We start from the raw sequence: 22,417 nt of genomic DNA, 5'->3' as shown, positions 1-22,417 counted from the left end.
ACAGTCAGGTCAGATACCCTATATGGTAATATAGATATAATATGGTCACAAACTCAAGGATGGCAACGGCCAAAATGCCAAACTCAGGGTTTCTAAACGGCAGTCCACAAACCAATGGGCAACTTCACAGTAGTTACATCCATTATTCATACAGTCAAGTGTTGACCCTTACAGAAATAGTAATAAATTTGAGAAACCCAAAGCACAAGTTTGTAAAACAAAACCATTGACTTTTCCTAATTAATACATTGTTATTTCTCTTTAGACAACTAAATACAACAAAGCAGAATTAGTAATGGTCAGTTCTCAAACATATAAACACCACAGGAATTAGCCATTTCCCACATTTCTCCTCAGAAAGCCAGTTCAGAATACTCCAGGATACTCTCACTGCCCTCAACCTCTACAGAGATGGGTAAAACTGCTCTGCACATCACAACTGCAGCGATGCTATGCATGGTGCAGGAAGAAGGCCACCAGGATTATCAGAGACCCCAATCACCCCAGCCACACGCTGCTGTGCCTACTGCCTTTCAGCACACGGAACCAAAAGGCAAGTTTCCATTAACCCTCAAAGTGCGCAAGTGGAAAGTGTGAATATAGAAAACACCTAATGGAAACACGTCAATTTTGATTATCTCCTATACATTACGAAGATGTTTTTACTCTTGCATGAGGTGGTATTTTATGTGATTTGAAAAGCCATAATTTGCAAAACTGCAATGGAAGCACTTTTTTGGCTTTTATAAATCACATGATGCTATGGCTATGTGCCTGTCAGTAGGAACTGGCTCCCTTAGGCATGATGCAGCAGGGGCTACAAGAGGTGTTATTGCATCAGATAACTCTTCAAAAGTTGAGCAAATCATCCAAAAGTTTTTAATCCACAATTCCTCTGTGAAATCCTGGATTATCAACTCCCAGAAATCCCTCATATGTGGCCGCTCCCACGTATAAGGGGCTTGCCTGCTGATGTTTTGAACATCCTTTGCCACGCTTCTTGGAATGTTATCACCAGAGGAGCAATTGCAGAACATCACTCAATGGAATTGCAGTCTTCTCACAATTGTGTTTTATCGTCATTTCAAAAATATCGCTTACGTTTTGCGCAAATCTGTAATGGAAACCCGCCTAAAGACTCCAGTCCTACACCACCAAGCTCAGGGATAGTTTCATTCCTCAGGGCATTAGACTTCTGAATTGCTTATCTTTCAGCTCTTGGGCTCATTATTTTGTTTGACTTTTTATGTCTTAGAAGTCTTTTTAAATTTTTTTTATTTTACTTGCACGTTTTTTCTTTTTCTTTTTAACATACATTTACATACATTGTTGCCACAATACCAGAGACTCTGAACATGAAAGTTACCTCATACTCCTGTGAGAAGCGCAGACCGTCATTGGCCTTTAGTCTCTCGATGTAGTCTGCCAGGTCACTGATGACAATGGGAGGATGATCCCTCATTCCTGTAGTGAGAAGAGGAGTGGTAAGTACAGCACACACACAAACTGGACAGTGTAAGCAGAGTGCAGATGCATGTTGAAGGCCTAATGCTAACTGGTCACAGTGATATGTGGTGACAGTGAGGGTGCTATGTGGTGAGCAGAGGGATGGTGTATGACAGCACCATGCTGATTGGTTCAAGAAGTCCTTTAAAACAACAGAAGAGTGGAAAGGTGCCTGAAGTGGTTGGGTTGTGAGAGTACCCAGAGCATCTTACACAGTGATTTGATTAGATTGATTACATCCATATTAAAATATAATTATAATTACATACATATATATATATATATATATATATATATATATATATATATATATAAAGAGAGAGATAGATAGATATTATGTCCCATTGCCCTTAACTATATTTCATTTCAAATCTCAGTTGCAGTGACAACCTTTTGGTGTATATGGCTGTCATGGACAGACCATGAGAGAGGGTGAAGGGGTTAAATAAGAGGGCTCCAGTTCATATGATACTGTGTAAAAAGAAAGGTGAGGGGCTGGGGATGCGAGGAGATGTTAGTAAAACACAAGAGGAATGAAAACTAACTTGGAGTATTCAGGAAAACTGAGGGCATTGGAACCTGTGAGGGAAAGACCTGGCAAGACAAACAGCACAGGTTTTGGTTAGGAGGAGACAGACAAGAAAATGACAGAGGGAGCACTAGAAAAGAAAAAAGAGCTGCATGTATCCATGCCTTGTGACTGATAGGTGAGTCTCCTCATTTCCACAGGGTCTGAGGAGTGGGCCAGCAATGAGTCCTTGACCCCCACCATGTGCTCATCCTTGGCTGGACAGGTTCGTTTCCTGGAGGGATAAACAATATGACACGTCTCAATAACTACAAATTAGTACTTTACCACTTTATTTCCAACAAGGGAACATCTTAAAAAATATATATATATATATATATATATATATATATATATATATATATATATATATATATCTGACACTCTAAAGCATGATGTCAGGCAGGTGATTTATCTACATTGCTTTAACTCAATTGCAGGAGCCAAGTCAATGTTTTAGGTTAGAAAAAAGGAGTTGCAGAATGGATCTCTTTTGATAAAACACAAAAAAAATAAAAATATAACTAAAGCATATTCACTATTATCTATAGCAGTGTGATGTTAATCATCTAAGTCCCAGCCACGTGAATTTCTGAATTGATACTGGTGTTTATGCATATTTTTATGTGCTCCTCGGGTCACTGATGCTGAAATGCTGTTGTTGGATTTCATATCAAGGAGAAAGAATTTCATCCCCTTGTCGGGACACCTCCCATTCTGAGAGAATTCAGTGGTAATTTGCTTCTTCTGTTGATGTCTCGTTCCACTTGGGTGTTTTCACAGCTGATTTAAAGTGGGGGTCCAGAGCTGGGCATTACCTATATGACTGTGTGAAAACAAACAGGTTGAGCTGTATAATTGCAGCAGGACAGAGTGATGCTGCATGTAGCACTGCTACAAACATGCATTTTACACATTAAATTCTGCCTCACACTGTTCTGGACTGTCAGAGTTTTGAAGTGCATACTGCTACACTCACTATAGTCTTTCTCACAGCTGAAGACTTTATTACTGAAAGAACTTGCAAACTTGGCACAGAGACCAGTTATGACTATTTACATCATATCTTTTCTGGACATCATATAGATGTCTTTTCTGGACATTTGCAGCAAATTCTGTATTACGTTTGTAGTCTGCAACTGCTATTACGTTTGTGGGATATTTATTACATTTGTCAGAATATTATATTAAAAGCTGCAGATTTGTATTATGTTTGTGGTTTATTATGTTTGTGGGTGTTAAAATGTGTTAATATGAATTACTAAACTCGTCAGTTAGCACTAGTGTTATGTTGAGTTAATTAAACTGCTGTGGATCTCAAAACAATTTGGGTTCACATAACATTTAGTGAAATGTGAACAACATAATGTTAATTTTGAAATTGTTATCCTTTATACAAGCTTTGGTTGTAATTACATATTAATTATAAGAGTAGAAAGTACAAGTACCTCAAAGTTATGCTTGAGTAAATGTACCACTGTTAACAAAATACAACTCTAATTACAACATGTTTAATGATGATAGGTAAACTATTCTGTTTAAACTCAAAAGCCACACTACTTACTAACAACTACTAATATTTCAGCAAGCATCGTAATTCACAGTTAATCTGGAAAGTAAATTCTGGACAATGGATTTCCCTCCACTTCACATAAATTAACAAGTTCATCTGTGGCATTCAGTGGTCCCAATATTATTATTATTATTATTATCATTATTATTCCCACTGCATAAGCATAATTAGATTTCTTATTCTAAAATCTATAACAGTTACAAGACTGATTTGAAATTTTCCCCATTCACTTACCAGGGCCGACATTTAAAAGGTTTCTGTTGAGTAAAAATTTTACTAGAGTTATATGACAGGGTCCACAGCTGGTCCTTATTTAAGCAATATCACAGGAGACGGAGTTACGTTGTGCTCGTGATGATATACAACACAACACACGACCACAACTTCTATATGTTAATATTAACAAGCAACAACAGATTATGATTTGTTTGTTTATTTAATGTTTTTTTTTTTTGGCTCCGCCAACACAAATAGTTCAGCAACCACTGGACGTTTCAGCTGTTGCCTAGCAACACATAAACATTTTCCTGCACGCTGCTTGCTAATCTGTGTTAGCTTGGTCTTCATGTTATGCACAAACCAGCTGCTTAGAATCATGAACATTTATCTCTGTTTTCAGTGAAATAAGACTCTGTTAACACACACTTTGGCAGCCTGTGTGATTTAGATGAGTTAGTTTGATCAGACAGTTCCTTGCTCCAGTGTGTGTCCACTCACTGCCGTGATCTCCGTCACCTTGAGTCCTGTATCAGACAGCGTGTGTGTGTGTGTGTGTGTGTGTGTCACATCTGCACATCCTTGTAACATCTGTAACAGCCTAACCAGCTGTCTCCCGGGCTCCCTCATGACTTTTTAGGAACTCCAGTCAGCTCAAACCACACTTTAAAATTCCTGTCTTTCTTTCTCGCCCCTCACTCATCTCTCTCTCTTTCCACTCTCTTCTTCTCTCCTCCCTCAACCTGACCAACTGACAGCTACGTAAACTGCGCCAACTAGCTGTTTGAACCTATGCTTAAACCATACTATAAACATTTCCCACTTACACTAATTAACGGATTTTGAACGGCTGTGAGGCAGAGTGATACATGCAGAGTTAAAAGTTAACACTCCCAGTGATGTTGTACTCCTATATCAGCACTGATGGAATGCCTCTCAACCAATCAAATTGCTCGGTCAGAACTAACTGTTGTATAAATGGCAACAAAAGTGGATTTTTATCAATAGATAATGCAGTTCAGACAAATTTTTCAAAAACAAAACAAAACAAAACTACAGTTGACTGATTCTGTATATATTAGTGGTGAAGACAGACAGTATGTATTATGCAGGATGCTGGTCAGGCAGTGAAAAAGTCGTGAGTGCTTCTTGATGATATTGGGACTTTTTTTTTAAGTCAAGGTTGTTTTGCAGGTTTGTGAGGAGTTGACAGGTGAAGACAACACTAAGGAAGGATGAGCCTGAGTCTGTGAGCACACACTCTGAGCTGAACAGGTAGAAAATACACACAGAAAGAAACAAGCTAAAACATATTCACATACACTGACACACAAGACACATGTACAGGTGCTGTCAGGTGAAGGTAATATTTGTCAGAAAAAAAAGCTTGAAGGCAGCTCAGAGAAGCTGGCACTGTGGTGTGATTCTGGTAGTGGAATGGAAACAAGCATATCTCACTTAATGTCATCACTGTCACAACACAGCCGAACAGGTGAGGGGCTGAGGGGGCGTTGTGGTGAAAGAACAGAGAGGCACTAACCTTTCTTGGTTGCTGCGTCCACAGAGAAGAGGGAGACAGTGAATGAGGGAGCAGAGAGAAAAAGGATTAATTTTCATATTTCAGCAGCAGGAATGCCACACAGTGTTACAATGAACAGGAGGTGCACTTGACGGAGCACATTACAGCCCTAGACTGTAAAAATAATGGATGTAACTACTGTACACATTGATTCTGTGGAATCTGTGGAGCCTCGACTTCTACATTTTTGCTGTCACCATGTTGTTTTTTTGGAGCCTAAAGTAAGCATATTTGTGTGGGAATCTGCAGTTGAGGGTTGGAGCTGACTGAGAAAATTGTCTGAATAAATAAACATTCAGAATTCCTTTCTGGAAAAAAATGTGGAGTCTCTCTCGGAGGCCCATCTCACCCCTACTAAATGTGCAAAATGGTTTAATCTGCACTGTGCCGATCTGTCAGCAGTCAGTCAAGCGTGAGAGTGAGTGATGTTGCAGGTTGCAGAACCATGTCTCCCCCCAGAAAAACGAAGTCAGGGTACCAAAAAAGGAAAGAAAGAAAAGAGAAACAAAGGAAGCAAGCTGAGGGAAAACAACTTTTAATGAGTTTCTTTCAAAAGAAAGGTTGGCACAACACAGTTTAAGAATGGTTTAAGCTAATACCAGCTATTTAGATTCAAGGCAGTCAGCCAACAGGAGTCTAGCTTGGATTATATTTGCATTTTGTATGAAAGTTTATTACATTCATAAATTACTCAGCATCATACGTACAATCTCATATTCCCAGTGAGCTAGCTTAACATATTTTATATCAACAGATTCAGTACAGTCTCTCGATTCATATGATATAACTGACTTTGTGCTAGCATTAAGAGCCTGCTAATGCGCTGCAAACATGGTGTATTTAATGTCAAGTATGTGTATTTTCCATTAATGTGAAAGAAGTAAACTAAGAACTGAGGGGAATAGTTCCAATTTTAGGGTCATGGCCTCAAGTGTGGCTGAATCTGATTGAAAGTAAACTGTAGTTTTTAGGCGTTTTTTCGCTTTGAGGGGTTAGATTATACCATAAATAAATAAACCCTTGTTATTCAACAAGTCACTTGGCTTCAAATAATCTTCTTTAAAGAGGTGGGCAGTCTGAAGAGCAATATTGTTCATGGAAGGCAGGTAAAATGTACAATGTACATCCTGAATGAAACACTTGCAGTTACAGTTTAGAAATTGTAAAACTAATATTGATATGTAGCTTAGATTGGAGGCAGTTAACCAAGATAGCTTTGAGCATATATTTTTGTATAATTAGAATTCCACTCTTTATAACCTTGATTGACACTAAAATGTTGTGTGCACATAGAGTTAGGGGTGTAAACTGCTGGCCCCTTCTGGGACCACCCTACATTTTACACTTTGTGCACTGCACATGTTTTTTTCTGTTGCCATCCTCTTGTTGATTGAACATTTTCCATCACATATTCAGAAAAACTTAACTAAATGCATTTCAATGCAAAATGCTTATTGGTGCTACATTAAATTCAGCTGGAGCACCGTTTTTAAAGTGTATGGCCAGATAATAAAGTCATTGAGCTGAACTCTCAGTTGCTCCATCACCTCTCATTGCCAACATCTGTGACAGCCTCAGCTCTCTGTTTGAGCTGAAAGAACAGCACTCTCTCGAATGCTGTAAAACATTAGAAGAAACAGTGAAGACTGTAGCCATTAGTAGAGTAATAAAAACATGTATCAATATGTATATACAGCATTCAAGAGATGAGCCTGGCTGTCAGAAATCTAAGTGAGCATGACATTCCATCACTGTATTGATTTCTGTTTCTCGGCCCGTCCTCATACCAACAATTGGCTACTTCATCCAAAGAGCTGAGACGCAGATAATGCTCCTGAAATTCTGAATAATTAAAAGTTCTCTTCAACCCTTCATATGCATTTGGGAAGCTTATGTAATGAGTAATTTGAAGCAAAGACGGCTGACGACAACAACTCTTCGTGCTGCTAATGCCTCGGCTAAACCAGCTGCTGTGGCCACCACCATAGATCCATGTGCCTGTACCTCCCTATTATCTGGTTGCCCCAACAAATCTTTTAGGTCTCTCCAACTGGTGCAGAACGCTGCTGCTCGTGTTTTAACGGGAAGCAAGAAAAGGGATCAATTTTCTCCTGTTTTAGCTTCTTTGCACTGGCTCCCTGTGAAATCCAGGATTGAATTTAAAATCCTCCTCCTTACTTACAAAGCTCTAAATGGTCAGGCTCCATCCTGTCTGTCGCAGCTCATAGTTCCTTACCAACCCGCAAGATCACTGCGCTCTGGAAATGCAGGGTTACTTGTGGTTCCCAAAGTTTCCAAAAGTAGGATAGGAACCAGAGCCTTCAGTTACCACGCTCCTCTCCTATGGAACCATCTTCCAGTTTCGGTCAGGGAGGCAGACACCATTTCAACTTTTAAGGGTAGACTTAAGACCTTCCTCTTTGATAAAGCTTATAATTAGGGCTGGCTCAGGTTGCCTGGACCAGCCCATAGTTAGGCTGACATAGGTTTAACCTGCCGGGGGACTTTCTCTGATACGCTGAGCTCCTTTTCCTTCTCTCAACGCCGCCATCGGAAAATCCTGCATGTCTGTTAACTGCATTGCCATTTGCAAGCTTAGCTTAGCCTCAGTAGTTTAGCTTAGCCTTACATCTGTGAGTATGCTTGTGGTACTCTCACTACCTGGGGCTCGGGATTACGGAGCCTGGGTCTGTTGAACTGCACTACGCTAATCCTGTTGCCTCTCGGGAGCATTCCTGCTCCCTTGTTTCTTAGTTTTCCTGAATCCTGGCCGTAACCTTGACTGTGCCTGACCGTGGCGATAGCTGTGCTGATGCTGTGATCCTGCCTTTGGTTGTGCTCGTGCTGTGGCTGTACTGATACTGTGCCCCTCGCTCGCCCTGATTATGGTCTGGTCCTGGTTGCACCGATGTTGTGATCTTGCCTTTGGACACCTCCCTATCAGCATATGCATGAGACTATTATCATCACCCTGAACATCATCATAGAGTGCAATTAATAATTTCACACCTATTGGTATTGTAATATGACATGCATCTGTTTCTATTATTGCCGTGCCTCTCTCCCCCTCTCCTCTCCTCACCTCTCTCTTTGTCTTTCCTTTTTGCCATGATTGTATTTCATTTGTTATTTACGACATCTATTGCTCGTCTGTCTGTCCTGGAAGAGGGATCCCTCATCATCCTCTACCGTTCTTCCTGAGGTTTCTCCCCCCCCCCCCCCCACGGGGGTTCTTTTTCAGGAGTTTTTCCTTGGGTGATGTGAGGGTCTAAGGGCAGAGGGATGTCGTACACTGTAAAGCCCTCTGAGGCAAACCATGTTTTGTGATAATGGGCTCTATAAATAAAATTGACTTGACTTGACTTGACATGTGCCACCGCCTCGGAGTCGGATGGAAGCAAAGGAACACATCCTGACAGCAGGAGCAAGGTTGACCCAGTCACCAAGAACAACGTGGAGGCTCTGCTTAAAAACAGCGTGATAGCTATAAAGCCAACATTGCTACCCTATTACAACAAGCAACACAATCCCTGAAGCAGTCAGTTGACTCACTGGGACAACAGGTGACATCATTTAACAAACGTCTCACTAAAACTGAAGTTCTAGTGGGTGAAAGAGTGGGTGATTTTGAAAAACTCACTGAAATGGAGGCTGCTGTTAAGTCACTTAAATCTCAAAGCACGGTTATTCTGGAATGGGTGGACGACCTTGAAAAACCGGTCCAGGTGGTTCAATCTAAGGATAATTAACATACCCAAGGGAAGCAAGGGGGATCAGGACACGATTAAATCTGTCTCCTACTTGCTGATGACGGCAATAGGCCCCGGTGTTTTCAACAACCCCCTGGAGATAGAGCGAGCCCACTGCTCCCTCGGCCCCAGGCCAGGAGACGCCAGCACGGGGAAACCGAGAAACTCCATCATCAAATTTCTCCGTTTCCAGGAGAAAGAGAAAGCTGTAAGATGGGCCAGACAACACAAACTGGATTACCACAGCTCCGAGTTGAGAGTGTACCCGGACATCAGCGCTGCTTTGGCTAAAAAACAGCGTTCAAAACCGTTAAACATTCCCTTTACCTGAAGGGAATAAAGTTCCACCTGTTGCCTCCCACCCACCTTCAGGTCTCATTCCAGAACAAGAACTACTACTTCGATTCTCCACAAAAAGCCCAAGACTTCTACAACCAGTGCATCACTCCAACCTGCTAGTGGTTGCTGAATCTGTTAAATGGACGTCGGCTCCATCTGGACTTAAGGTATATCAGCCAAGGGGACATTTGTAAATGGTCAGCCCCAAATGAGTCATATTACTGGAGCCCTCTCTGCATAAGAACGTTAGACTATAGGATTAAGTCATACGGAAGTGACATAGTCTGTAGGGTCCTGCTGCAAGTTCTAGCTCTTAGAACAAGCTAAGGAATGTTCAGTTGTGTTTTTTTGCTCTCTGTTCTGGGAGTTTTTCTGGGGGGGAATATGGGTGTTTGGTCCTACAGGTTTGTTTTTACTTTTGTTGCTGTAGCATATTTGTTACCTATTTCTTCTTCAACAGGCTCTGTGTCATTTCACATACACTAGAGTTTGATTATGGCTAATTAAACAAGAGCGAACCCCGGATTCAGGAGGAGCAATGCGGTTTTCGCCCCGGTCGTGGAACTTTGGACCAGCTCTGGACCCTTGGCAGGATCCTTGAGGGTGCTTGGGAGTTTGCCCAACCAGTCAACATGTGCTTTGTGGACTTGGAGAAGGCATTCAACGGTGTCCCTTAGGGAGTCCTGTGGGGAGTTCTCCAGGAAAATGGGGTTTTGGACCCCCTGATACGGGCTGTCCGTTCCCTGTATGACCGGTGCCAGAGCTTGGTCCGCATTGCCGGCAGTAAGTCGAACTCATTTCCGGTGAGGGTTGGACTCCACCAGGGCTGCCCTTTGTCACCGATTCTGTTAATAACTTTTATGGACAGAATTTCTAGGCACAGCCAGGACATTGAGGGGGTCCGGTTTGGTGACCTCAGGATTGGGTCCCTGCTTTTTGCAGATGATGTGGTTCTGTTGGCTTCATCAGGCAGTGACCTCCAGCTCTCACAGGATCGGTTTGCAGCCGAAGTGGCTGGGATGAGAATCCTCCAAATCCGAGGCCATGGTTCTCAGCCAGAAAAGGGTGGAGTGCCCCCTCCAGATCGTGAATGAGATCCTTCCCCCAAGTGGAGGAGTTTAAGTACCTCGGGGTCTTGTTCATGAGTGAGGGAAGGATGGAGCGGGAGATCGACAGGCAGATCGGTGCAGCATCTGCAGCAATGCAGACTCTGCACCGATCTGTCGTGGTGAGGAGGGAGCTCAACCGAAAGGCAAAGCTCTCGATTTACTGGTCGATCTTCGTTCCTACCCTCACCTATGGTCACGAGCTTTGGGTAGTGACCGAAAGAACAAGATCGCGGGTACAAGCGGCCGAAATGAACTTCCTCCGTAGGGTGGCTGGGCTCTCCCTTAGAGATAGTAATAAGGATGCCCCCTGGACATCTCCCTGGTGAGGTGTTCAGGGCACGTCTCACCGGTAGGAGACCCCGGGGAAGACCCAGGACACGCTGGAGAGACTATGTCTCAGCTGGCCTGGAAACACCTCGGGATTCCCCGGGAAGAGCTGGACGAAGTGGCCAGGGAGAGGGAAGTCTGAGCTTCCCTGCTTAGGCTGCTGCCCCCGCGACCTGACTCCGGATAAGTGGAAGAAAATGGATGGATGGATGGATGGATGGATGTTTATCTCTGACCCGATACCTACCATTCGATCGAAACGATTGAGCTGCTAAACAGATTAGGATTGTTCTCAGGTTATAAACTGAACTTGGGTGTGAACAGTGGGTGTGAAAGGTGTGAACATCTGTCATCACCTATTGGACCTTTATAAGTACAACTTCCCACCCTTAATTGATAAGCTCAAATCTGACCTGGAAATATGGAATAATTTGCATATAACTATAGCTGGGAGGATAAACTACAGTAAAATGAATGTGGTCCCACACTTTTTGTATCTATTCCAATGTCTGCCAATCTTCTTACCTCATTCCTTTTTTTCATACAATAGACAAGTTAATTTCTTCTTTTATATGGAAAGGCAGGATCCCCAGGATTAAGAGAGAGTTTCTACAAATTCACAGATCTGTTGGTAAGTTGTCGCTCACTAACCTAAGACACTACTACTGGGCGGCCAATATACACAAAATGACTTTGTGGAATCAGGAACCAACGTTAAACTGGTGCGGACTGTCTCTCCAGAAAAAAAATCCTGTCTCTCCAGCTCACTCCTGGCTTTTTTTACATCTAAACTGCCCACTCACTCGAACAACTCAGCTCACACGCAACCCAATTATTATCTCCACACTAAGAATCTGGCTCCAGTTCAGATGTGCCTTTGGACTTCAGGGATTGTCTTACCGCAGACCCATATATAAAAATCATCTCTTTCTCCCTTATGGCAGAGATCAGGCCTTGTCAAGTTAAGGGTGTGGTGCCTGGTACATTGTGGGGCCTGGTGGGGTGGTGTTTTGTATGTTGGGTGGCTTGTACTTATTCTCTCCCTGTGTTACAGGGGCTGGACGTGGCCTTCTGGCACTGGAGCTCTCCACACACTTCCACACCTGCGCCTGATTACCAATCACCTCTCCCTGCAGTATAAAGTCTCCTGCTGCACTCCTCTCAGGCGCCAGATTGTTTTTCACCATACCAGTGGTATATCGGCCAACTCTCTTTGTACCTTTTTGCTGCTCTCGCTCCTAGTGACTTTTTGGATTATTTGTGCTCACACATGTTGTCTCTGTGCTTCCTCCAGTGTTACTCCTCACCGTGCTACAGTGCTTCGCCGTGCAACTCCTTGCCTGCGGACTCAGTCACCTCCAGCTTACTTCCTCACGGACTCTCTGCGCACTCAGCCACCACCAGCCACACGCTCTCCCTCACCACGGATAAACCTCAGCCACTCTGAACCACGCGCTCCCCAGCTTCCCATTACCCATTCACTTCATTATTATCATTATCATTAAAACTGTTCACCTAACGTCTGTGTGTTCGCTCCTGGGTCCTTCCTCTCACTCTGGTTTCGCAGAGCATAACAAAGGGATCTTTATATTAACAATATCTTTGCTAGCTTTACTGAACTGTGTAAAAAAAAATTAACCTTGTGAAATCCCATTTATTCCGATACTTTCAGGTCCACAACTTTGTTAAACTAAATAATGTCTCTTTCCCCTACATCTCTCCTTTCTCTATAATTGACTCAATCTTGGATATCCCTGTAAACCAGAGAGGTGTAATTCCAAGATTTTTACTTTAATCTCCCAATCTACAGAGACCCTCTTGACAAGATAAAAAGCATTTGGGAAGACCAACCTGGTGGCATATGTTTTGGATTTGTTCCCACCTTCAAAGCTACTGGTCAGTTATTTCCAAACACCTCTCAGAGTCATTAAACATAGTATGACAAAGTGTGCAGATATAGCCATTTTTGGATTATTCCCAGGCCCTCAAATAACTAGAAAAATAACAAAAGACAGTATTGCCTTTGCATTTCTATTAGCACATAGGAAATACTATTGGAGTGGAAGTTGCCATTTGATCCCAAAGCATCTCAATGGCTCAAAGATCTCATGCTTTCTTAAATCTGGAGAAAATTAAGTACACTCTAAGGGGGTCATCTGGAAAATTTGAGACTGCCTGGGGCCCTATGATTGACTATATATCCAAATTAAAGACCTTACAGGATAAATGAATACCCCTCCAATGATGCATACCTTGTCAATACATACAACACATTTTACTTGGCAACTGGAAGTTGTTTTACATAACTGTCAATCTATAAGTGCCTTTGCATTGTTACAGATTCAACCAGTGTGTTAAGAAGGAAGAAAGAGTGGATAATGTATTATTTATTATTGTTTATGTCTTCTTTCTCTACAGTAGCTGTAAGACCTCTGTGTAGGAGCGAGGGTGGGGGGTTCTATGAAAAATTAAAAAAAAAATGTTATCAATGTTTATTAATTTTCATTGTAGTGTGCCTGTAAGATGAATAAATAAACATGTTAAAAAAATATATTAATACTATGTCAACAGCTGGATGTCAATTTTTTTTCTTCACCTGAAAACAAGCAAAACTGAGGTCCTTGTTGTTAGGTCCCACTACATACATATTTTTTCTGTCAGTAATTGACACTATGGTAGAGACTCCTCCTGGCTGTAGCTGGTTGTTTGCATTCACGCAAAAATGATCACTCAGCTAGATGATAAGAGGACAAACAGAATAAACGAAAGTTACGATTATTGTAACCACAATTCAATAAGGTTAAGTAATACTCCTGTAATGATGAGCACACATTTACTGACTGAGAAAAGCACAAATGTAGCTAGCCAATAAGGATGTGCCAACCCAAATCTGCACGGACCCCACTGTGCATAATAGAGAGGCAGATTCCCCCTGTCAGACATCCTACACCTTCTTCAGTGAGTTGCCAAGGGCCCCTTGGTAGAGGGCTCAGCCTCTGCTAATAGAACAAGGGTTTTAATATTAAACTTTGTTCTATCTCACACAGGCTCTGACCTCTAATGGACTCTTTAGGTACAGTAGGTGGAGCCTGATGAATAAACGTCCTGTTGCAGCATAACATTGACCCAGCAAGACTGATCTGACCTCTTCTTCCAATAACAAGGCGGCCCCAGCCAACCCAGATAATGAGCAACCGCAGTGGAGGCAAAATTTAAGTGTATGATAGCAAGAGGGGAGTCAGGTGCAACACAGGTGACACATAGCCAATGCTTTTCACCAATCCTGTGTTGGTCCAGCAAGCACAGACCCTGAAAAGGAGCCAGATGTTACCAAGAGATAGAATCACACGAACGTGGGCAGCGCCAGGCAAGCCTCGCAGGTCTCACAGGCTGGTGACTGCTGAAGACCACTCTATACTCTGTCTGTATTGAGGCACCCCTCAGAATCTTTAAGTGGCAACGTCATCCACGGATGAAGCTGCTCAGTATGCCTGCCGTTTCTGAAGACAAAAAAGATGTCTGATGATGGGAATCTGCCTCCTCACATACTATGGGGTCCACATGTTCAGGTAGGCATGTCATGATTGGCTGTCTACATTTATGCTTCTCTCAGTGTGTCAGTGGGTGCTTGTAATTTAAGAAGTATTACTCAATAATTCCAAAAGAGGTCAGGGCCTGTGTGAGTTAGAACATGCACTGACAATAAAGCACTCACTACACTTTTTAATTTCATTATTTTTTCTTCACTCAGAGGCCTTATACTTTGTGATATATGATAATGTGTTTCCATTGTCCTTTACCGCCTCATCTTTGATGATCAGTTCAACTGTCTCCTCATTGGAATATAAAGTGCAAATCACATATACGTGAGGAGGAGGTTTTTAGTTTTTTTTTTTAAGTCATCCAAATTCACGTATGGCTGCTTTGTGGACTTCTGTGTCTTATGTTTTAGGTATCCTTCTGCATCTGCTATTGATGTTCTGGGATGCTGCTACCGTGATGTCAACAAAAGCAGATGGTGGGATGATGCAGCATGTGGTGATGTTTAGACAACACAAGCACATTACAACCAACATCAACAAATGCAGATGCTGGATTAGAGGAAGGAGGCACATAATAACGTGTAGAAAAGAACATTACATTCAGATGGAAAGTGAACAGTGGACACACACAGGATTTGTTTAACCCATCTGCCCCCCTCCTGCCTTACCTATGGGTTCTCCATGCTCATTACATAACATCATTACTGGCAGAGTTTCAACTTGATGCTGTCCAGTGACGTATCATGTGGATGTGACAGGTTGCATCCAACAACATCATCAACTTATGCCAAGCATTCGCAACAGGTGCCATCTGGCGGCATCATACACTGTATATAAAGAAGGATGACACACCCTCACTTAACTGCACTATGCTGAAGTTCCCACCAAAACATCCATCCGAACAAGTGGTAACCAGCTCCATTGAATGCGAGCGCATGGATTGGCTGTCATGGCTGTTAATCATGGTGGAAAGGTCCCCTTTTGTAAAACTGAATAACTCATTAAAACCGAACTTATCATAAAAACAAACACTTGAATAAACATCACTGTGATGAGAATTACCTTCAGTGACAGAAACTATCTTGTACTTGGTCCACAAACTGTCCATAAACTGTCCATATTGGAAAACTGCTTAATTACCTTTAGGAGCTGGATGGAAAATAATTTTCTGCAGTTAAATGCAGATAAAACAGAAGTTTTGATTATTGCCCCTGACAACCTCCAGTCAACAATCAAACAGAACCTTGGTACCCTATCAACTTCATGTCAGTCTAGTCTGCATAATCTTGGTGTAATTTTTGATCCGTTTTGATCTTTCGATGAGTCTTGAAACTTACAGTAAGACACCGATCGATCCTGCTCATCATCTGAGGACCATAGCCATACTTAGGTCTGTAGTATCAATGAAACGAAATGGAGATGCTTATACATGCATTTATTTCATCTCGTTTAGACTACTGGAATTCTCTTTCTCTAGCCTCATTACACCATTTACAAACCATCTAAAATGCTGCTGCTGACATCTTACCCAATCAAATCAATGGTCACATATTACTCCAGTTCTAGCTTTGTTTCACTGGCTTCCTGTTAAGTTCAGAATTAATTTTAAAATTCTGCTGCTCACTTTTAGAGCCTTACATGGCCAGGCCCCACAATATTTAAAACACTTCCTTTTTCTGTACACTAAGCAAGCTCTTAGAGCTGCCTCTCTGGGTCTTCTTAGTGTTCCCAGAACACATTTCAAGACTCGGGGAGCTCGGTCTTTCCAAGTGGCAGCCCCAAAACTTTTGAACAGTCTCCCAGCAAGTTTGAGGTCTATTGATTCTGTAGAATCTTTCAAAAAACAGTTAAAAACCTTTTTATTCAGACAGGCATTCGGGCATACAGTGTTTTAATCCTGTGCTTTACCTTCTCTCACTTTGTATTTTATCTTGGTTTTATTTTGACGTTTTTTGTTTTTGTTTTTTGTGTGTGTGTGTTTCTGAAGCAATTTGTGACTGGTGTCTGTGAAAGGTGTTATATAAATAAAATTTGCTTGCTTGCTTACTTTGACTTTTTAATTCAGCCTCTGTCCATTCACTAACATGGAGGGTTGGGCTTTACGACCTGTACCACAGTCAGACACCAGGGGGTGATCGAGATTGAATAGCCTTACTTTGGGGGAGCTGTCATGTCGTCCATCTTTATACAGCCTATAGGATAGACAGGCAGGTTCTGTTTCCCTTATATTTTCATAAATTACTCCCTCGATAGCTGTGAACCTTAGTTATTAGATAGCTGAATTTGTGTTCAGCTGTTCAATGATTCAGGGTAGTCTGCAGCCCTTTATCCCATGTCATCTCTTCTCAGTTGATTCATTTTGTCTGCCTGTTTCAAGTTTGAAAATGTTATTTATTTAACCACTGATATAAATGGCAATGAACAACCGAACACACTGCCTTATGTTGCTTCCCTGACTCCTGACTTCTGCGGGACGTGAAAGGAGGGCTTTGTTTTTAAAAGCTCTCAGCTGTTTTGTGTCAGACTCACCTCTTAAAGAGTAGAATGGCAATGACTATGATGATGATGAGGATAACTGCCAGAACTGGACCCATCACCCACAGCATCTCTGGGTCCTCAGCTTGTCGTGTCATCCCACTGTGGAGCTTCACCATGATAGAATCAGAGAACGGGCTGGCTGCAAAAGTCATTTGCTGCAAGTAAGCAGAGGATAGTCCAGGGTCAGTTCATCAGAACATAGAGCTGCAACTGTCACTGAAATGTGCTTCATGAGGTTGTGCATTTTAAATTAACATTGCCAAGCTGACAGACAATGTGATAATCTCACACGTTGTCACTTTGGGAAATGATTTGGAGGTTTGGTTACTCTTTAACCTGCCAACTCTCGGGTTTTCTGTAGGCCATCTACTGTGTTGACAATGTGATGTTTCTTTCTCTCTGGGTGTCCATGACAGATCATGGAGGTGTCCAGGTTAGATTTGAATTTAACCACGTTTAAGAAAAATGACAAATAAATCTACCTTGTACCTTTAAAGTTTTGCTGGGGAGATGGACGTCTTGAGTGCTTTGCTTAGCATGCTGCCCCTGAGACCCAGCCCGGAATAAGGGGATGAAAATGGATGGATGGATGAATGGATGGATGGACTATCTTTATTAATGGCACCCCAGAGGCTCATGTGAGGGGAAAAGCATGATTCCCACTGGTGGTTGCTTGATTGTTGTCTTTTGACATCTTATGCTATCATGTATTGCATTTATTAATTTTATGTCTATCACTATTGTTATATGATATGTTATTGTTGCCATCATTGCTGTGCATCTCTCCCCCTCTCTCTTTTTCTCTCACTCTCTTTCTCTTTCCTTTATATCATTACTGCAATTGGATTATTTACAACATCTATTGCACATCTGTCCATCCTGGAAGAGGGATCCCTCCTCAGTCACTCTTCCTCAACTTTTTTTTTGCCCCCCTTACAGGGTTTTTTGGGGGGAGTTTTTCCTTTTTCAGTGTGAGGGTCTAAGGGCAGAGGGATGTTGTATGCTGTAAAGCCCTCTGAGGCAAACTGTGATTTGTGATAATGCACTTTATGAATAAAATTGACTTGACTTGACACAGTTCAGCCCAAATCACGGCTTCAGTGTCAGAGGAGGGTGATGGTGCTGCACATATTACAGCTCACTGAAGTTTAAAGTGCATCTCCAGTGAAGAACATTGTCTTTTTAAGTAATTACGCTTTGTTTAAGTTAGTATTTAAAAAATGTTCCAACAACCAAGGGTATGATTTAAGGTGTCCGGTGGAGTTTTCTTACAAACAATAAAAGTTTCTGTTTATATTCAATTTTAGTCACTAATCAACACAAAATAAGCATAATTGTGAACTGTCTGTTCCTATCCTAATATCAATTATTAACATGTTTCATTAACCTGAAGAGTAGAAACACACCGCACATCCCTTTTGCTACCATCTGTTGTTGCTCAAAGAGAACTACAGTAATATTTCACATCCTTTAAGTTAGAGGACTCAGCAAAATAATGGTTAAAAATGAACCTCAGACATTCTGACTTTTAGTCCCCAGTAGTATGGTTCAAACTTTCAAACGGCTGGATTCTACATTTCCCGTGATTTAACCATCATAACCAGTTTGTTAGACATCTTTAAAACTCCACACCACAGTATGTAATGAAGACTTTCTGCTATTAATGTGTATTCTCAAGTGGTGTAATTTCAGTCATTTTCTCAAACTTGATGCAGTGATAGAGCATCAATCATTAGAAGATAAGAAAAATATCATTGCATCATTGACCATCAAAGAAAACAATCCTCGTCCATGAAAAATCTTTCCACCATGATGAGTGAATTACAGTGCAGATCTGTGAGTCAGATAAATACTGGCAGTGTATACATGGATCAATTTGCAGGGGAAATTCTTGTCACTTCGTGTTCTGTGAGACGTGCTGCATTTGGACTATGTTAGTGAATGAGACTATAAATACTTCTTAAAGGCTGACAGGGCCCTGGCTCAATAAGGCTGCAGCAGCTCCAAATCTGGCTGCAGCTCCTCTGGGTGAAAGCTGGAAACACAGTTAAGACTGCTGCTTGTTTAAATAATGTCACCCCATGACCAGCCTCGCTTCCTTATTGATACATTAATTTAAACAAATTCTCTCACACACTTCACTCTATCATGCACTGTAGGGGCTTGTAACAGCTACAGATGAATTATAGATGACCTCTGTGGCTGGATTTATTGAACATCTGTCATGTTCAGTTCAGTTTTATTTAAAAAGGCCATTATCACATGTCACACTTTTCCTCAGAGGACTTTACAAATTATGACATCACTCTGCCCTTGGACCCTCACAGCAGATAAGGAGAAACTAGGAAAAATGAAACATCAGGAAGAGCAAATGAGGAGCAACCCTCTCCCAGAATGGACAAATGCTGAGATGAAACAAATGTATTCTAACATGCCATAGCTTTTTTCAAACTCTTTAAAATCTAAACACACCATACATCTAAGACATTTGGATGGATGTTTACTTTAATAAATGTACCTCTGCTAGCACTGAATTTTAAAGGTTCAGAGAAATTTGGATGACAATTTCCTGCAATTTTCCTGTAGTTCCCTCGCTTATGAAGTGCAGCTCACAAATAACTCCCCAATTTTTTCAATAAATGAACCTTTCTTGATTCTCTATCAATACCACAATTTGGACACGGCCTTGTGAGCAGCAGTAAATTGTCTCTACCTCAGTAAAGATTTGTCCAGTCTACATAAATCTGGGTAGATACCTTCAGGAAATGTTAGGAAATAGGCACTAAAGAGCTCTGAGCCCAACTCATAGACGGTGCCACAAATACCACAAATGTGTGTGTCAAAAAACGGTGAGGGAGTTTGTTAAATTACAGCCCCTGGGATTAATAAAAGAATGCACAGTAAATTCAAAATGGCTGACTACTGTCTGACCAAATTCCATTCATCTAAGCAATTTCATTCATCAAAGTCAAATTTAAAGGTGAGGGCTTGAGTTGGGGGGCACTATCAAGAGTTTTCAAGCATCCCTACACCCCCCAAATGCATATAATAATCTGAGTAATTCTCATAAGGTCCTCACCACCGCCTGCAGTCTGTGCTCATGCTCTCTTAAATAAATAAAACATAGCTTCCTCACATTGTCAGTGTCAAGGACTGTTGGCCCCTGCACGTTTGTGCTTCGGCCCTTAGGGACAGACTGAAGATGGTGTGCTCTGGAAGCAGTGCCTGTGAATGACAGCAGTGTCCCTCATCTGCCCTGTTTATTCAGCAATGCAAGGCCCTGCAAATATATGGGACGCAGGCTGCAGTTCTAAGTACTAGCATGAAAGTTTTATATGGTTTTATGAGAACTAATCACCTGATGAAAAAGCCACAAATATGTACAAAACAGCAATAGATCCACTTATTAAAACCCACCCATGCTGCCTCAGTCATTCCCTGGTCCTCTGGTGTAGTTTTATGATAAAGGGTGAGAGGTGTCAAGCACAGCCTTGGTGTTGGTGAACTTTTCCTGACACTGCATTGCTGCACACAAGGCAGACTGTAACTTACAGCTTAATCCACTCTAATACTCAACTTTGCTTCTCTCTCACATGTTAATAGCTATCTGGGGCCAGTTCAACTGCTATAAGAATGCAAAGGGAGTACATGACTTTAATAAAATATGTGTAAGGTTGGTCAGATGCCTCTGGGAATCCATTTGTATTACTACCAGAGCTTGGGTCTGCCAAGGTGCCATTGATCAAGGACACCAAAACATTATGTAGCGTGGAGAAAATAACAAGAACACCTTCATATATAATGCAACTCAGTACAACAACAACATAGACTGAGGCCTCACCGCAGAGCTGAACCAAAGAACTCTCTAAAAGTAAATTGCAAGTTTCACAATCATTAAATACAGGTTTCACAGAGGTTGCATTCACTGCAATGCTAGTGCATTGTATCAAATAAGTGTGTTATTGTACCTACTCCAGTGAGACTCAACTTGCTTTGCTTGGGGGCCTCTTTTGCAAAATGACATGAGGCCGGGGGCCAGTTGCAGCAGCCCCATAAATGTTTCTAGCTTTTAAGGACTTTTATAGAATTTTAGGGCATTTCTTGGATATTATGAAATTTCAAGGATTTTCAGGCATTTCTAGGATTATTTGCAATTTCTTTTAGGGTTTTCGGACGTTTCTAGGATTTTAGGACATTGCTCAGATTTTAGGACATTTCTAGGATTTTTGCACATATTTAAGGATTTTAGGACATGTTTAGGATTTTTAAATGTTTCTAGGATTTTAGGACATATCTAGAATTCTTAAATGTTTCTAGGATTTTAAGACAGTTTAGGACATTTCTAGGATTTTATGGCAATTCTTTGATTTAAAGAAAATTTTCACTGATTTTAGGACATTTCAAGGATTTTAGGACGTTTCAGGATTTTAGGGCATTTCAAGGATTTTAGGACATTTCAAGGACTTAAGGATATTTCTAGAATTTTAGGATGATTCTAGGATTTTAGGACATTTGGGGCTTATCTAGGATTTCTGTCAAGGGGTGCAAGGGATCCTCCTCTAGCAATCTTTGGATGAACAAGCTCTATTTTAATGCTGTTTATGCACTCTGGCACCTTACATGTACCAATCATACAAAAATATTTGTGTGAATCACTTTATTTTATTGTCTGTTAGAAAATGCTGAGGGTCAACCAGGCATGCCTATTGGGGGCCAGATTTGGTCCGTAGGCCGTAACTTTATTCCCTGTATCTTATCAATATGTATCAACAGGATGTTTTAAAGATAGGCTGCATGAATCAAGCAAAATTTTAACCATGAAATGGTCATCCCTAAATTTCAGAATCAGGATTTCTGCAAGATCAGCTGTTGTTTGACATTCAGTTTAAGGGCAGTCATGAAAGAAGATAACCACGGACCCAGCTGTTGGATGATCTTTGGCAGATTTCTGGCAGGTCAGACATTTTAGTCAGCTGTCTGCAGTTTGAGGAGCTCGTCTTTCCCACATGGCTGCTGTCATAGATCTGTTGTAAACTGCTGTGAGGTTATTTTTATTAATATTACAGTAGTATTTTACATGATGTGGTTGACTGCATTCTTGACAGAGACCTGTGTGACATCTGATGTAATACAAATAAAAAATAAAAAATGTAGAACCTATCCTTACTGCAAATGACAGACCAGACTGCTTACATCAATTCCAGCCATCTGCAGCTTTATATTATTCTTTATTCTTGCTTTTTAAAGTAGAATTTGACAAAGTACTGTTGGTTTTCTCTTCCCTGGTGTTGTTCTTGAAGATGGTCTGAACTTTTCAGTGGACCAAACTGATGTGGAGTTCCATGTTTACATTGAGTTTGAGCACTGCGTT

General features: G+C 41.4%; 1 protein-coding gene across 1 annotated transcript in view; it reads right to left on the bottom strand.

The window, feature by feature from the left end:
• Nucleotides 1-22,417, bottom strand: part of ptprfa (protein tyrosine phosphatase receptor type Fa) — a 223,900-nt gene that overhangs the window by 32,377 nt on the left and 169,106 nt on the right. Inside the window, 4 exon segments of the mRNA XM_042512701.1 lie at nucleotides 1,367-1,464; nucleotides 2,167-2,309; nucleotides 5,404-5,415; nucleotides 17,038-17,201. Coding sequence (XP_042368635.1) covers nucleotides 1,367-1,464; nucleotides 2,167-2,309; nucleotides 5,404-5,415; nucleotides 17,038-17,201 — 417 coding nt within the window.

The sequence above is a fragment of the Plectropomus leopardus genome, chromosome 3 (assembly GCF_008729295.1).
Source record: "Plectropomus leopardus isolate mb chromosome 3, YSFRI_Pleo_2.0, whole genome shotgun sequence".
Taxonomy (NCBI): Eukaryota; Metazoa; Chordata; class Actinopteri; order Perciformes; family Serranidae; genus Plectropomus; species Plectropomus leopardus.
Note: the sequence above shows the minus strand (reverse complement) of the source record. Positions and strands in the feature narration are given on the sequence as shown.